The sequence below is a fragment of the Ochlerotatus camptorhynchus genome, unplaced genomic scaffold (genome assembly GCF_037179485.1).
Source record: "Ochlerotatus camptorhynchus isolate MF236.1 unplaced genomic scaffold, CSIRO-AGI_Acam_v1.1 ptg000330l, whole genome shotgun sequence".
In the NCBI taxonomy this organism is placed as follows: Eukaryota; Metazoa; Arthropoda; class Insecta; order Diptera; family Culicidae; genus Ochlerotatus; species Ochlerotatus camptorhynchus.
In genome coordinates, this window is record NW_027040818.1 from 8,930,073 (window position 1) to 8,947,499 (window position 17,427).

Below are 17,427 nucleotides of genomic sequence, written 5' to 3' on the forward strand. Positions count from 1 at the left end.
GCTATTATCTAATATGAAAAATACGACACGAAACGGTTCTGTACAAAAGTTATTAACGAAAGTGAAAGTCGATGAAGAGAATCGATCAATATTATTTACGACCTAAAGCATTGTTCAGCTTGAGTTCGCGTGGAAAGAAACTTACAAGTTTTGATTGGCAAGCCCTTTTCATATGTTACGCAAGACTTTATGAAATAGTGGTAAATGGAAGCAGATTAAATTTTAAAAATTACTGGGAATTTCATTGAATTTAAAGAACGCATCCAGGTTGCATTTACCGTATTCAAATTCTGCAACGATTCATCAAATGAAAGCACACATATTCCATCCGTCAGGCAGACATTGGACTCCATTGGTGGTGGACGTTTATGAACCGCCCGAATGTATGCCGGTGCCGACTGAATGGCTCCATCTGACGGGTGACGTTCGAATTAAATCTACATATTTCATATGTTGTGCGATAGCTGTACCGAATGATTTAGGTTTTTTTTTTGTTACTGCTCTTCTGGTTCAAATGTATTTTTGCAAAATCCGTTTATGGGAAAAGTGACTGTTTGCCTTCCGTTGGTCACTGGAATTCGGTCGGTGGTTAGTTGGTTGGTTGCTAGTTAGTGGTGGTTAAAATTTATAACATCGGACGGAGTGAAAAGTTGCTCGGTAAACGGACACGATGGTTACCACCGGCATAAGGTTCAGCTATCAAAAGTTTTGGCTGGGGTACGATGATGGATGGAGCAAGTTGCCAGTGGGACATATACGAAGTGATGTGATTTGAGAATTGACAAATTGTTCTGTTGGATGGGGAATTGTGCGTCCAAATAGAGATGGGATCGTATATTTAATGTTCCCTTTACTCAGGAGGAGGTATTCGCAGGTAGGAGTCATAATATCACCCGAAAATACTTTCAATGCTAAATTACAGCTTATTCAAGCCAAATGGGGTTGCTGTAAATTATTTGATGTTGTGACTTCTATTCAATCTATCAAATGAAAATTAACCAGCAGTTCACTCGGTAAAACCAACCAGTGGTTTGATAATGAGTTTAAATTGGCTCACTACTTGACTAGCCTATTGGTCCCAATCAAATCGATTAACGTACCCCATTCTAGTCGAAACTCTAGTACTCTACTATATTTGTTTCGATTCGCTATGAAAGTTTGACAGATTTAATGAGGGGTTCGTGGATTTTCCTATGTTTCGAGGGGTGCATCGATTATCTTGGGATCGAACATTGTACCAAAGCTGAACCAAAAAGTTGAGCACATTTCTTCCGGACCTACTGGTCTTAGAGTTACTTCTATGGTAAAACTGCGTCCCAATTGCCACATCAAAGCAAAACCAAAACGGATCATGCAACACCTAGTTTTTATATTCGCAATTACAAAAATGATGATGTACTAAACAAAATTCATGCGATTTGACAGATATCAAAACGTCATTACCATTTTCATCCACTCGCCATCTGTGAGTCAATTTTCACTTTGATTCTTCAATACCCGTGTCAAACTCAATTCCCAATATCCTGTTACGCTATTATGATGTTCCCATATTGCAACACAGTAACCTCCATATTTACCATCCAATTCCCCATTCCTATCGGTTGAACCATTTTCCACATCATCATCATCGTGCACCGCGGCTTACTGCATGTTTAAAGGTCACTCAGTAAAGCGCCCTATCGCTCGTACCTCGCACCCCCTCATAAAAGCAAGCGCAATTAAGTTTTACAGTTTAGCGATTTCGATTAACTCACCAAACGATGGCCGGCTCTTGTGGATCCACCCCTGTGTCAGAATAAACCGGTTTTGCACAACGGATATTCTCGGAAAATCGGCCATTTTTTTACAAACAAATGTCAACATGCCATCTTTAGGCTCGGGAGTTCTAGTGACGTAATGCATTGTTATACATCACGCATCACGAATACCGTTTATGACACATAACAACTCCTACCTACACTGGTGCTACAGTCATGAACATTGTTGACATTATTAATTAAAAAAAAATATGAATACCGCCCTACATTCTCAACTCGATTTTCCAACAACAACCTGTACGCTCAAAGGGTGGCTCCTCCATCTGGCGGTGAGTGCTGTCAGTAGCAGTGCGAAATAGCTAATTGTAAGCATTCATTTAATGAGATTAAAACAAGGCCACATGGACAGGAGCACACATGTCATAATCAAAAGCAAAGGCTTTTCCGGTAACATTTTTCCCGGGGCTCGTTCCGTCCAAATTTTGGCCCGGTAGAGCATTCATTTGAAGCGGTGCAATGTGGCTAGCAGGCAGGATGCGGGCAATGCTGGCCGGAAAACCAAGAGGACCACCGTATCGTGGGAAATTAATTAAAATTCTGTGAAAAGTTGTAAAATAATTATTATTATCTAATTAGCACCGGGAAGCACGTAGCTCAGTCAGTCAGCTAGCAGCAGCAAATGTTGGGTGGATGCATTGGTGGCATATTTTCGCTGGTGACAATCCACGGTGTGGGATGAGTTGTGGGAATAGTAAAAGTGGGTTTTGTTGGGAAATTTACTAGAGCGAAAATTCCATATAAGCTGATCAGGCTCCCAATGACTGCAACTCTATTTGATTCCATACGAAATTTTTGATCTGTTTCCCTACTTTTAAGTTCCACTGAGCTTGCTGAATACCAAAGTGGGACTTTTTCGACAATGCACACAAAATGTAAATTGCCAAAGAGCGAACTTTTGATCTGACGCTGCCCATGAGCTTCAGCACAGATTCCTTGGGGATAATTTTGGCCACTTTTGTCCAGTCTTTTTCAAATTCTTCGATTGAATTCGCTGCCCTAAAGTGTTTCCGTAGATAACCCTTGGAAAGAGCTGTTCGGAGGTTTCATCTCTTTTGGTGCATATTGCACATTGTTTGCTCTGTGCCGTGTCTTTGAGTAGTGCATTGACACCAAATCAGACTAAAACCTTACTGCAGATCATGGGCCGCAGACGCCGATTCAAACACTCCCGAACGTAAATTTCAGTGTTCATCGTCGCCTTTGTCACAAATTGCTTTGACAACTTGCCACATATCGATTGCCAAACCATGGCCTTCTTCTTTTGTAAATATGTATGTATGTATGTATGTAAGGCAGTCGCCATCCCTTCGAAGATCTTGTCTTGTATGCAGCTCCACTTAATAGCAAGATCAATTTGAGCTACCGATCTGAATTCACAATATCGCTGTATGAAGGGCCAAAAACGGTGGGGTGGACCCGTAAGCAGAGGCACCTACGCGAAATCCACGGGAATTTAAGAATCTCCTTCCAACGATACGATCGAACAAATCGAATAACGCAATTCGCAATACTTATTAAGCTTCCTACAGGATGGTTTGTTAAGAAGGGCGCGTCAATCTCCATGAAACTGTTGGAGTAGAATTCACACCATCACAATCGAATCGGTAGGATAAAGAAAATGATAGTGTTTATTCTCTCCTAGACTCCAGCTGTCAATCATACCATCGTCCAGTTTCAGTTTGAATGATACCCTGATGCTCCCTCCCAACCCATTATTTATTTATATATATTAGACCTGTTCATTTTAAACGAAATGTTCGGAATGTAACGGGTCAACCGTGATTACTGTTCGTCATGTTAATTTGAACTTCTGTGCAAATTTTCAGCAAAATCGGTGATGATTTAGAGGTGCTTCAAGTTAATTTTATGTTTTTAAGGTAATTTACGGCTTACAATATTTGTATCTCGAGACTGAAACAACGAAAGCTGATGTAACAACTTTCATAGCAAAGTTTAATGTGTTATGTATCAACTTTGTAACCAAAGGTTGACTATTCGAAGTGATTTTATTGAAGTTTGACTTAGTTTCATGCTCGAAGATATCTTAAAAAGTGAAGAATTTTAAAGTATTTGTTCTACGAATTTTCCACCCATATGATATAAAAATGTGTAGTGTACGGCATAATGCTCCTCATATTGTTCTAGAAGTTTCGTTCCAACATAGTTTTCGTGTATATTTCATAGATTGAGAGATAAAAATCAGAAAAGAGGCCGTTTTAGCTAAAATTCACAAGACAACAGAACCAATAAAAGTCAATTAGATTGACAGAACATAGTTGCATTGCTTTTCAATGACGACCGATGACTGTTTCATTGATATATTATTTTTTCATAAATATGAATCCTCAGTAGACGTGTTTTTTATCAAAGGCAAGTGTCACTCGAGCCATTCAAATGTTGGTTATTTTATAAATTGCTGTTATGGTTCGAGTGACACTTGCCTTTGATAAAAAAAACACGTCTACTGAGGATTCATATTTATGAAAAAATCATATATCAATGAAACAGTCATCGGTCGTCATTGAAAAGCAATGCAACTATGTTCTGTCAATCTAATTGACTTTTATTGGTTCTGTTGTCTTGTGAATTTTAGCTAAAACGGCCTCTTTTCTGATTTTTATCTCTCAATCTATGAAATAAACACGAAAACTATGTTGGAATGAAACTTCTAGAACAATATGAGGAGCATTATGCCGTACACTACACATTTTTATATCATATGGGTGGAAAATTCGTAGAACAAATACTTTAAAATTCTTCACTTTTTAAGATATCTTCGAGCATGAAACTAAGTCAAACTTCAATAAAATCACTTCGAATAGTCAACCTTTGGTTACAAAGTTGATACATAACACATTAAACTTTGCTATGAAAGTTGTTACAGCAGCTTTCGTTGTTTCAGTCTCGAGATACAAATATTGTAAGCCGTAAATTACCTTAAAAACATAAAATTAACTTGAAGCACCTCTAAATCATCACCGATTTTGCTGAAAATTTGCACAGAAGTTCAAATTAACATGACGAACAGTAATCACGGTTGACCCGTTACATTCCGAACATTTCGTTTAAAATGAACAGGTCTAATATATATAGTAAACATATGTAATGGAGAAATGAAATATATCAGAACATTAAAATACGTAATAATGAAAATACATTTATATGGATAAAAAAAACTGGTATTCCGCAATGAAAATAATAATTATTTTACATACAATATGATGCAGCTCTATGTCTCCTCAGCTTCCAATAAGGAAGATGTAACCCTGAAATTTCCAGGTTATATTATGCAAATAAATATTTTTAGCTAGAATGATACTTGATATGTTTGTGTTGTGTTATGTTGTGAGAGAGCTTGGGATTAAACCCATGATATTCTGCTCATTAAGCAAAACCGATCCCTCTAAGGTTATCGAGCATCTCAAAACCAAAACACTCCACGGCAAAACATGATTAAGCCCTCACCTGGTATGTAATGAACAACAGAAATACGCGATAATTCATATATTTTCAGCATATGATGCAATATCACAACTGTTGATAAAAGGAACGGATCCCATCTTATTTAAGACCTGGATGACCTGAAATGTTTTTAACCGGTTAATACTTATTTAAATGTAATGCAATATTGAAAATGCGTTATAATGCCAATGTTACAATAAACACTAGATTTTTACAAAACAGATAATGAACGATTCAGATTTCTTTTCAAGCTGGCACTATGCTTCCTTGGAGTCGCTCATAATAGCTAACATTAAGAATTAAGTATAATAAAATGTAATTTACAATAATATTAAATGATGTAAAGTTAATAATGAAAGATATGTAATGCTATAAACACTATACATATACGATAACCAATAGCTAGCTTAGCTTAGATTGACTGCACATATCAATGGTTGCTACTCCGTGATTGATCAGAATCAGTGAAATTCTACAATTAATCAACTGAATGGGGCTGGGAGTGACCGTCCATTCTCATTGTACAAGTTTCAGTGACTTTATATGTTGTAGATCAATAACGGCGCCGGCCACGTCCTTGCAATCAGGTGGGAGTAGGGAAGGAATATTAGAGTGACCTTTGTTGTGTGCTTACCTCTGCACTCCAACAAAATATACAGAAAAGGAGATTTTGTTAGTAAGTTGGGTTCGTTGGATCAGGTTTCACCTTGATAAGTGATGCGACCATGGTTTTAAATGGATCAGTGTTATCATGCATTATACTTGGATTTGCCCGAAGCCAAAACCAAATGGTGTATCCTTGGGCCTTATTTCGGGTGTCACTACACGGTAGCAAGTGATACTCAGAATAAGAGCCATGATTACCGTACAAATCAAATGGGAATCACTTCACCGTGACGACAAGTTACAACTTTGCACCGTGATGCGACACCCGTAATAAGCCCCATTATAATATAAATCTGAAGACGTTCCATCATCGAAATGCTGAAAATAAACTTAGAACATGAGCATGAGCAAAATTGATCGCCCGCGACTGCCAACACCAAAGAGCTGAAAACCAATTCAAACAAATCAAATCAACAGACAAAACTAGGGTGAAAGCTGTAAGAGTGAATCATTACAGTATAAATCTAATGATTTTCCGTCATCAAAGAGCTGGAAGAAACTCAAATAATTTAAATCAATAGATCCAGTCTGAATGAAGGCTGCAAAAAGAGAATAATTATACAGCAATGACCCCATTTTGTCAGCTAGCAAAGTATGTGTATCTTAAACATTCTTCTTGAAGGAGGAAGGTATGAAATTACGTGGAATTATTGAAAAATAACAGTCTGATGCGCGGAGAGGTTGACAGGATCGGGTCATAACTGTAATGTGAATATTAGAAAGATTTATCATCATAAAACTATTCTTGAATTGACCTGGAAGAATGCTTGTGAATAATTGTTATACAGATAAATTAAATTGATAAACTAAATGGTTCAAACAACAACTCCAGCCTGTAAAAAAGCTGAAAATAGGGAATCTTTACAATGTGGATCCCCCACGGTCTTCTACTCAGTAAGCAAAAGCGGCAGCCACCAGACTAGTCGAGCTGCTCAAATATTGAAACCTTATTTTGTGAAGTTCTTAAGAATACCGATTGAAACACAATGTAAACAAATAAAAGTTAAGAGTCTCATCCGAATCAAATGATTCCAAACGATACGCATTCATAGAAATTAAGTTTAAATAGACAAAAGTAGAAAAAAGGAACAATCTCACCAAATCAGTCCAACTGAATCCCTTGCAAGCAGCTATGTCACGCTTGGTGTAGTAGCTCCGATCATAGACCCGCCCTACGGGGATCAATCCTCTGGTCGAATGTAGTCGATTTTTCCATGACGCGAACACGAAGCCACTGCTCACAAAATCATACAACGCGTAAACAAACTGAAATCAAAAACTATCACTCGCGACGCCACAAATTTCTGTACCGGGAGCACAAGCGAAGAAAGCGAGAAAACCACCAATCACACACGTATAACCGTCCGGGAGGCAGAGTGCCAGCGTTAATCTGGCAAAATCAGCGAACGCACGCACAAAACAGAAACAAACTTATACACAACCGTATCCGAAGAGGTTCGAAGCTGAACTCCAAAACCATGGCCTTCTTCTTTTCGGTAAAAATTGACTTGTCGGCATCGTCAACTTCCTCACCATCACAGGCTGTGCAGTTATGGTTTCCCGGAATCGTCTTGAAGTCAAATTTGACGTATGTTTCATCGTCCATGATAACACACGCCATTTTCCACACAGCAGGCTATCATATAGTTTCTGACTCCGTTTCGGTTTCTTCTACTTCTTGAACGTTTGCAGACTGTCACGTTGGTCGATGTTCTCAGTTGTTTTGGTCAAATCTCGAACAGAGGCACTTTTCTTATTGACGACAGCTTGGTGATCTTCTGGTCCACTTTTCGGTCCACCGGTCCCGGTTTACGGCCAGATTTCGATGTGTCCTCGAATGTAACTTCTTCACCGAACTTCCGGATGGCGCTCCGATACTTACTTCCTTCATTTTCGCCAACTTCCTCACTGACACACTTTGCGCACACAAACTTGTTGAGCAATAAGTAAACAACAATACACATCAATGCGCAGCTGATAAACATCATCGGGGTTGAAATGGTGGTGAGTTGAAAGTGTTCTTACCACGAAGGGCAACAATCACGCATTTCGGCGGAGCTCACTTCAGTGTGATGAATATAGTGGGTGAGGATCACTGCAACAGACTACTATTTCTAGCATTCAGCACTGCGATGCAAGTGTGAAAGAGTAAGCTGTTTTTTTTTCTGTCGTATCTCCGCCAGTTTTACCGCTGTCAGTATGCCCAAAAGTGTCAGATGTGTGTGTGTATTCTAAAGGTGGGCAAAACAGCTCATCTGACTGAGTGGATAAAACCCATCCAGCTCACTGAAGGGAGTCGATTTTATTGAATAGCTCTTCAGCTCACATTGAAATTATAGAAATTATGACACAAATTAAAAATCGAAAAATTATTAGTGGTTTTAGTGCTTAAAACTGCATAAAATCGTAAAAGTAGTCTAAACCAATGAATCCGTACCTTACAACATGGCTTTACTTTTCAATGGAAAACGCTACTAACGCTACAACTGATCAACCATCGCGTAAACCGAAATGCGCGCAAAATGTGCCAACAACATAGCAGTAAAATAAAAAATGTATGCGAGAGAGCAACACCTACACAGCTAAAAAAAAGTAGTGTAAATTTCCGTTACTATGATGCACATAAATGGAGCGTCATAAATCATACAAATTTACAGTATAAATCGTGTAAATTTATGAGACATGTCATGCAATATTCCATATATTGTATGCAACTTTCCACCTTTGTTTACAACATTTCTTGCAAGCTACTAGTTTACGTGAAAAGGAAGTTTACATGCATGAATGTTTGCATGCATGGATGTTTACATCACCAGTAAAATTCAGATTTTTTTTAGTGTGTATGTCACACGCGATGATATGATTGAGATCGTGGCACACGATGTTACGCCTTTTCTGAAGCCATGCAATCCAGTCTACATTCAAATTTTATTTCTGATGTTAAATCTCCAGCAGAATTTCTCTCCCTATTCTCGGCATCAGCTTCAGATCATCAGCTCAGATCCGGATCCGGAGCTGAATCGTGAAGAATCGAGAGAGATCCAAAGAGCTGGACGGGTCCGAGAGCTAGACGGGCTCGAGAGTTGTCATCCTTAACAGCTCCCCATCATTCGAGTCGGATCCGGAACTGAGCTGATAAGCTGGAGAGCTGCATTTTACTTTTCGGTTATTTGCTTTTGTGCGAATCTTCCGCTCCCCCAGAGAATGATGAGAGGAGAGGTGAGAGCACATATGCTGGAGGAATAACATCAGCAACATTATCTACAAAGTAAGCAACATGCTCGGGTTCATTAAAAGATTTAGTTTGCACTTCAACGATCCCTACACAATAAAAACACTTTACGTAGCATATGTGAGGCCTCTTCTCAAATATTGTAGCATAGTTTGGGCTCCATATCATGATGTACATGTAAACCGCATTGAATCAGTTCAAAAGCAGTTCTTGTTGTTTGCTCTAAGAAAGTTGGGTTGTATGAGTTTTTCACTTCCATCTTATGATTCGCGTTGTATGATTATTAATTTATATGAGCTCAAAAAGGGATCGGTCAATGCCGATATAGTATGTCTATCCAGCGGGACATGGTTTTTGTGGAAAGCTTTGAGGTACGTTCAAAATCCTTGAAGGTACGCTATTGGTACATCCCAAAACATGTATCAACTTTGGAATTCGTTAAGTTTGTCCCGCTGGATAGATTAACGTAATTTCTTCGAGAGCATATTTTTGTCCCACTTCCTGGTTGCGTCACAAAGCGCTGGGATATAATCTCATTAACTATCATTATTTGTGTCTGCATAACATACTACAGTTAAAGTTTAGCATACTGCCCATGATGCACTAAAGTAGACTACTGCACACAAAATAATCCCTCCGAGTTTTTTTAGCTCAGTAATTTAGTACAGCACTGCGTATAACAAAAGAATATCGCATCAACTTCAAGTGGCGTTAGAGCTATGAAAATAAATAGGTTTTATGTTTCTTGCCTGAGCGAAAACAAATCTGAGGGATTATTTTTAGCGCAGGAGTCAGACCCCCTTCACTATTTGGAATTTATAGAGACAGATAACAGCGCCAAAAGGTTTGTGACGATACAACGTTGAACTGCAGTATTGAAAAAAAAAACACGCACACCAACATCCTATGCATGTAAGAACCCACACCAGTGAGTACAGTGCAAATCAAAACACGAAGTGATGTCATTACTCATCGTCAACACTCAGCTCTGGCAGCGTGGCAGCTTCAGTTTGCGATTTTGGTGGCATTGACAAATACATTCTTTATAAAATAGAAAAGTAATCATTATTCCAACCTAATTTTTGAATAGAATGCGTGCAGCGTTGGCCAAGGAAGACGGCACATTTTATTACAAAGCAATGATTTCAATACGTTGCGTTTTTCGAAGTATACTTCTTTGCTTATAAAGATTATATTGAGCAACAGATTCACAAATCATCAATTTTCAATTACTTTTTCAAAGAGACGTATCTGCTATTGTAAACAATGCATCTTACTGATACCGGTGGTGATATTGGAAACTCGTTCGCTCGAAAGCAAAACATATTACAAGCCCAGCTTGGATGTGTCCTTGTATTCTCAAACGTTTCTGTTGCGTTTAACGTGGTAATGATTGAAAATTGATACAATCGTAACAAAGTGAGAATTTTGCTATCGAAATATAATGATGATGACATCGATCATCTTCTTCCCTCGGCTGGCATATGTCATACTGACACCTGTCATTTATTGAGCCCTGGTGCTAAAGTTGGCGGGGGACTCCCCACCGTTTCAATGTGCACTCACTAGATGTCACTGCGATCACATAAGGGTGGTGTATCCATTGCCTTGTACGAGGAATTGATTAATGGGATATCTTGTTAATTAAATATCTTTGCTTAGGTGCAAAATGCGCAATAATATAAAACTTAAAAGAATACATGCTTCAAAATCATCAAATTGTAACGAAGAGGTTTGTTAGATCGAAATTAACAGTTAATCCAACTACTGTTCATGTTTGTGGCAATATGCACTTAAATCCAATCGACTTGATTGTGAGCCAAAATAGTTGCACTTGGGCCTAATTTTGGGACGCTCTAGTTTAAAATTATTATTCATAACCGTCGGAGTCGAACTCCTTATGCTCTGACTCCACATTGTTCACTAATGATTAATAATAATATACTGGTATGTTGTCATTTAAAACCGTAATGCATTAAAAACAAAAGCATTCGATTCACACCTTAACTATCTTTAATTAAGATGACGATGGTCCCACCTCTTACCCCTACAAAGGTTTGAGCTGGACGATTTATCTTTAAGATAATTGAATATGACATTTTAACCAGGTTGGCAAACAAAATCGAACTGGTTTCAGTTACAGATATAAATTCCCTCTAGAGTTTACAGTTGCTTCACAGCGATATAAATGTGTTCGCCTTTTTGTCCACCTAAAATATTCATAAGTATTACAAACAATCAAGAGTTAATGAACAATCAACAAAGCATCCTATTACACTAGTAACCCCGCAATCTGATGCTATCATAATTTTCAGCAATGTCAGGAATGCTCACGAACCCCTAACATTTGCCAGAAAGCTTACTACTAACTCAAGGTATCTTCCAAATAAGCTTCCAAATTGCATTTTTTTTTTTATCAAATGTTAAATTCAGTCCTCTATATCCGAAATACGCGCGGGAGGCTCAAACCTTTGTAGACTATTTTTTTTAATTAATCTACTATTAAATCAAATATTAAAAATCCATCATCACCCTCGTGGCGAACAGACATAGTTTTTGCAGTGCTACAATAATTATTAAAAAGTCGTTATGACAGCTATCCATATAAAATAATCTGTTAGAGATAACTTCGTCAAGATACATAATTAGTCAATTCATAAAAAAAAATCACTGGATAACTGTTCAAAAGACAGTTTTAACGTGTGAAATGCAGTGTCTTTTAAATTCTGTAAGTGTTGCTAAACGTTTGATATGTCTAGGCATCGAATTGAAAACATTTATTCCCTTATAATATAATGAATTTTGTGAAGTCAAGAACTGTGGTGTTCTTATTTCAACCGCGTTTCTAGTATTATATCTATGAAAGTCACTTCCTCTTTCAATTCGATCACACAAATATCGAGGCAGCAAACCGTTAACTACTTTGAAAATGAACACCATAGTCAAATATACAATTCTTTGCTTCACCGACAACCATTGTAAGGCATCTAACATCAAAGTTGAGGAAGTGAATCTATTACATCTCAAAATCAAACGCATTATTTTATTCTGCAAGCGCTGTAATCTCGATATTTGTGTTGCATTGGCCAGAAATAAAATGGAAGGGCAAAAGTCAAGATGAGGAGAGATGATTGATATGTATAGCTGTATTTTACTGGCAATAGTTAAATCGTTTTTCAGTCGACATAGAATTCCATACTTCTTGGCAATTTTCTTGATGACATTGTCAATGTGAGAGTTGAACTTAAGTGTGTCATCAATAATCATGCCAAGATATTTAATCTCCCGAACGCGATCAATAGTCTCATCATCAATTAAAACAGAGAGGTTCTCATTTACTCGATTCCGCGAAATTACCATAAATTTAGTTTTACTTGTATTCAATTTTAACTGCTTATACTTCAACCATCTAATTAGAGAACGCAAATCTTCATTCAAGTGTAAAACGGCATCATCTAAATCCTTAGCTGCAATGAATAACACAGTATCATCTGCAAAAAGATTAATGTCGCAAAATCGTGGCAACTTCTATAAGACTTATTTCAGTCATAAATAGGTTGCTGCAACTTTTCGTGATGGAAATGTGCTACTTGAGTTGATGACTTCTGGTACAAGTCCTGTGTTGAAGGTTCTGATATAAATATTGTTAACATTTTATTTCAAGTGTCAATGACAGAGGTTCTGTTAGCTTGACTTCCCTCATTCAAACTCAAGTTCAGACAGTACAATTTATTTATATCGTGTTTTCCATCTCTCTTCCGCATCCCTTTCCAGAATGAATCCATCAGATGGCGAAAGTTAGCCATCTCCCAATGAGACGCTACCCAACGGACCAGTCGACGAACGGGACGACGACGACCAATGTAGACACCATCAACTTCTATCCACCGGCTAACCACACTAGTCAACGGGTAAGCTTCTGCTTCAAGCTTTACAGTTTAATACAAGTTAAACAAAATACCACAAATCGACCTCGAAGCCGCCAATTCCTGTGATTTCGCCTGCACGTAGGCTTTCTTCTCACACACCCAAAATCAACCACCGCCCAACCGAATTGCCGAGGTCAGTCGCGTGGAAAATGCTAAAATATTCAAATTCATTTCACAGATATCCATTCTGATGGAAGAGCCCCACCGTGTGGAGCCGAGCTAAATCGGAAGGTTTTTCTCTGTTTGGACTTCTGCTACTTTTCCGCTCGACGGCACTTGACCTCGTCCCCCCCCCCCCACACACCCGTGAAAATCCCTCGCTTTCACAGAGTTCTTTCGGACGGAGGAAATCTCATCTCGATTGTTTCGGTACTTTCTTCCTAGGGTTGTAAATATTTTTCGACTGTCCTTCCTCGAAATATTGGCAGGGCGGATGCGTTGAACCGTGAAAATTATCCAAGTTTTATGAAAATGGAAAAGAATTTTAATTGGAATTTTCACCGTCCAGGTGCTACGTATCCAATTATTTAGAGCTTGGGGGGGTGACTAAATGGCTTTGCAGTGAAATTTACAATTGATCGCTTGCTGCTAGAATCAATTGAAAACCATTTTTTAAACACACCATTTTTCCGATTTAAACCGAACGAAAAAAAATCACTTTCCCAGAGCAAAACAGATTGAACCATTCAAAAGCACTGCGGCGCGCTAGGCAGCTGCTGATTTTCCTGGAGAAAAATGAAGCAACTCATTTGTCTCGGCCGACACGCGCTCATATATCAGTCAGCACGCGGTGGTGTGGGGGTGGTGGCGCCAGCGGAGAACAAGACCCGGTAGTTATGTTTGTATGTGATTTTCTCGCTACAACCGGCAGAAAGTCATTTATTAAGGAACGAAAATGTGGCTTCGCAACGGCTGTTGAATGCGTGTGTGTGTGTGTGTGTGTGTGTGTGTGTGTGTATGGAAAATGAGTATTTTTTTATTTTATCCAGACGTGGCGAAATAAATCGCTGCTACTGCTGTTGCTGCGAGGTAGGCCTCATTACGAAATTGGGCTAGGAAACATGTTTCTGCGGTTGGGAAATGGGAATCAGTTGTTGGAGATAAATTTGCCGGAAAATGAGAAGACTTTTTTTTTATTCACCATCTCCAACCGAGAAGCGAAGTTTTATTCGATGAAAGAAATGAAATTTGTCATCATTTTTCCATATGGTTGCATATGAGGGGGGAGGTAGAAGGAACCATGCGTGTTCTTTTGCAAAATGCTAATTTCAAAAGTTTCGCACTGATTTTTCGCAAAATTTAATCTGAAATGTTATTGTGTGATGAATTTCAACGATAAACTTTGTGGTGTTCTTTGCGACGTTTTTTGTTAAGGCCAATCAGCTAACGGCTGAAAGCTATGCTCTGTCCTTTGCTGGATTCCATCAAAATTAATCAAATCAGTTCATATGGCGCTTGTCTATGAGCATTTTGTGACTATGGCATGACCAAGGTTGCAAATACTCATTTCAGCTAAAATAATGTTTTTCGGAATAATAAAACCAAAAGATGGTATGATGACATGTTTTCCTTGTAACTTACAAGAAGAGGTTACAAAGTATGCGTTTAAAACATAAAACCTGTAAATTTTGCTTTCTATGTGTCACAATTAGCGATTTGCTGATCACTGAGTGAGTGAGTGAGTGAGTGAGTGAGTGAGTGAGTGAGTGAGTGAGTGAGTGAGTGAGTGAGTGAGTGAGTGAGTGAGTGAGTGAGTGAGTGAGTGAGTGAGTGAGTGAGTGAGTGAGTGAGTGAGTGTGTGAAAAATCGCTGATTGTGACTCGCATGAAGTGAAATAAACAGGTTTAATATGTCAAACACATTCTCTGCAACCTCTTCTTGTATCTTACCAATTCAAAATATGATCATAGCATCTAATTATTTCATAATTAAAAAAAACATTGTTTTAGCTGAGTATTTGCAACCTTGGGCATGACCAGACACTCCCGGGTAACTAGCTCAGTAGCATGAGACCCCTGAACTGTGCCGCAGGGCCGGCATGTTACTGGGTATTCGGTGGGGCTACGCGGACAGAGTATGAAAACACAGGTACATTCACATTTTCTATAACAATTATTGCCCTATTCTGTGGCGTGTGGGTGTGGGTTTTCACAAATATGCGGCGTGTATGCGAAAGTTAATGAACGGTACGGTACTCACTGTTGCAGCAGAATCTCCTTCGGCGTCGCGACGGTGGCGTTGGCCCACTCGGCTGCTCCTGCACTACCGTGTGGCCGGAAACTTGCGACGTGGGCTGCAAACAGCGTTCCGTTGCTGAATTGGGAGAATGGCGGATCTGGTGGCGTTCATCAGCCACATACGGCTCAGCAGGCGTTGCTGGCTCGTTTGGCTGGCAGACGCTATGTCTGAAGGCCCTTTTTTTTTGCAACATTCATGTACCTCATATTTTTCTTCACAAGATGTTAGCATTGATCCTAACAATCAAATCTGTGGTGGTTTTAAAATATTTCATCTTGGGTTTTTAGAGAAAAAGAGTTTTGAAGTATACTTAGTCGTTTACAAAGGCGTATACGAACTATTGATGATACAAACCTGTTATGGATCGAAACAAATTCAGCTGAAAATGATTCAAAATGGGACTAAAGTTGTCAAAATACTGGTAAAGTAAGATTCCCTTATTGATACCGTAAGATATCGTAGCTTTGTCATGATCTCATAACGTTTAAATTAATAAAATAATTAAACAATTGTGTAGTCTCTAAATTTACTATTATTGCAAAACGATATAGTGGTTCTTAGAATTTGGTAAAAAATTGTAATTTTATTCCTTATCCCAAAATTTTTTATTTTATTTTATGTTGTGTCATCAGGGAGACCATTTCAACGTTAGAGTAGTCCAAAAAATAGTTTATTTTTTATTTTATTTTTTAAATGCCTCTATTTTAAGCGTATAACTTTTGAACTATAAGGCTGATTTCAAAAATCATAATATTAACTGAAAGGTAATTAAAAATTCGTGTAAAAATGTTATTAAAAAACTGGGATTTTATATTGAAAAACATTGATTCCTGGTCTTCTTACGACGTTTACAAAAATAACCTCGGCTGCTTTTGGCGACAAAGTGGTTTTCACTACATGCAGGACGTTTCATAGGAGAAAGCTGCGTCAGACATAATTTGCAAATTTTTATGAATTTCTTTTTTTTTTCTGCAGTATTTTTTTCTAACAAATATCTACAAACCCGCACATCTTTGACTGTCGAGTTTGGTTTGAACTTCTTGTTAACATCTTTCTTCTGGATATTTTTGAACCTCAATTTTCATAAACAGCTCCCTTTTCTATACCGGTAAACGGCAATGTAACATGCGTGAGTCGATATTTATTTGGGTGGCGAGCTCTCATTTTTATCCTGCTCATGCCTTCGATCACATTTCATAAGGGAAGCGTACCTGTTTTCTAAGACATACATTAGCAGTTGTTCAACCAACGACCCGATGAAATAGCTTATAGAAGTTACATTCAAATTCAAAGCCCTGTTTTTCCTTGATTTCCTTGAACTTCGATGACATTTTTCGAACTTTCTTGATGTTCTTTGACCGTCTCTGAGTTTGGCTTTTTTCCTGACATTCTCAGATATTTCTTAAAGTTCACAGTACTTTCCTAATGTTATTAAATTTTTCCTGTGGTTCACATACCATCCTAAAGTTTGTCAAAATTTCTTCACGCTTAAAGAACTTTTTGCAGAGCATCATTGAAATTCATATAATGTTACTATAGTTCACAGAACTCTCTTGAAGTTCGTAGAACTTACCAGAACGACATTGAACTGCCCAGAAGCTCACAAAACGTCCCTGAAGTCGGCAGAATTTTCCTGAAGTTTGTAGAACTTCCCTGAAGTTCAATGAACTTATCTGAAAGTTGTTGAATTTCTCTGCTTTATTTAAAGTTTGCTGTACTTTCCTAAAATTCATCAAAGTTCCCTATAGTTCGCAAAATTTCCTAGAAGGTCACTGAACCTTCCTGAAAATTTCCATGGACAAAACATGGGAACTGCAATGAAGCTCTAGCAACTCTGTAGTAATTCAATGGGAGGGCTACCTAAACTCACTGGGTAAGAGTAACTAACCTCATTTGAGTTTCATTCCTCTATTATCGGCATTATCGGTTAAACGATTTTTAAAAAATATCGTCATGGTTGCCAGAATTTATTGTCGATCTCGCCGTTGAGTCAAACATATCTATTTATTTTTAAAAATCCAAGCAAATTTTCCGCCCCTCAGGATGATTTAGTGGTAAATGCCACCTTCGTCAGCTGCTGAGT

The 17,427-nt window shown here is 38.3% G+C and overlaps 1 protein-coding gene across 1 annotated transcript in view; it reads left to right on the forward strand.

The window, feature by feature from the left end:
- RhoGEF64C (Rho guanine nucleotide exchange factor at 64C) overlaps nt 1-17,427 on the forward strand; it is a 670,047-nt gene that overhangs the window by 536,170 nt on the left and 116,450 nt on the right. The window contains exon 4 of the mRNA XM_065230356.1: nt 12,952-13,088. Coding sequence (XP_065086428.1) covers nt 12,966-13,088 — 123 coding nt within the window. The 5' untranslated portion in view covers nt 12,952-12,965. The remainder of the gene's footprint in view (nt 1-12,951; nt 13,089-17,427) is intronic.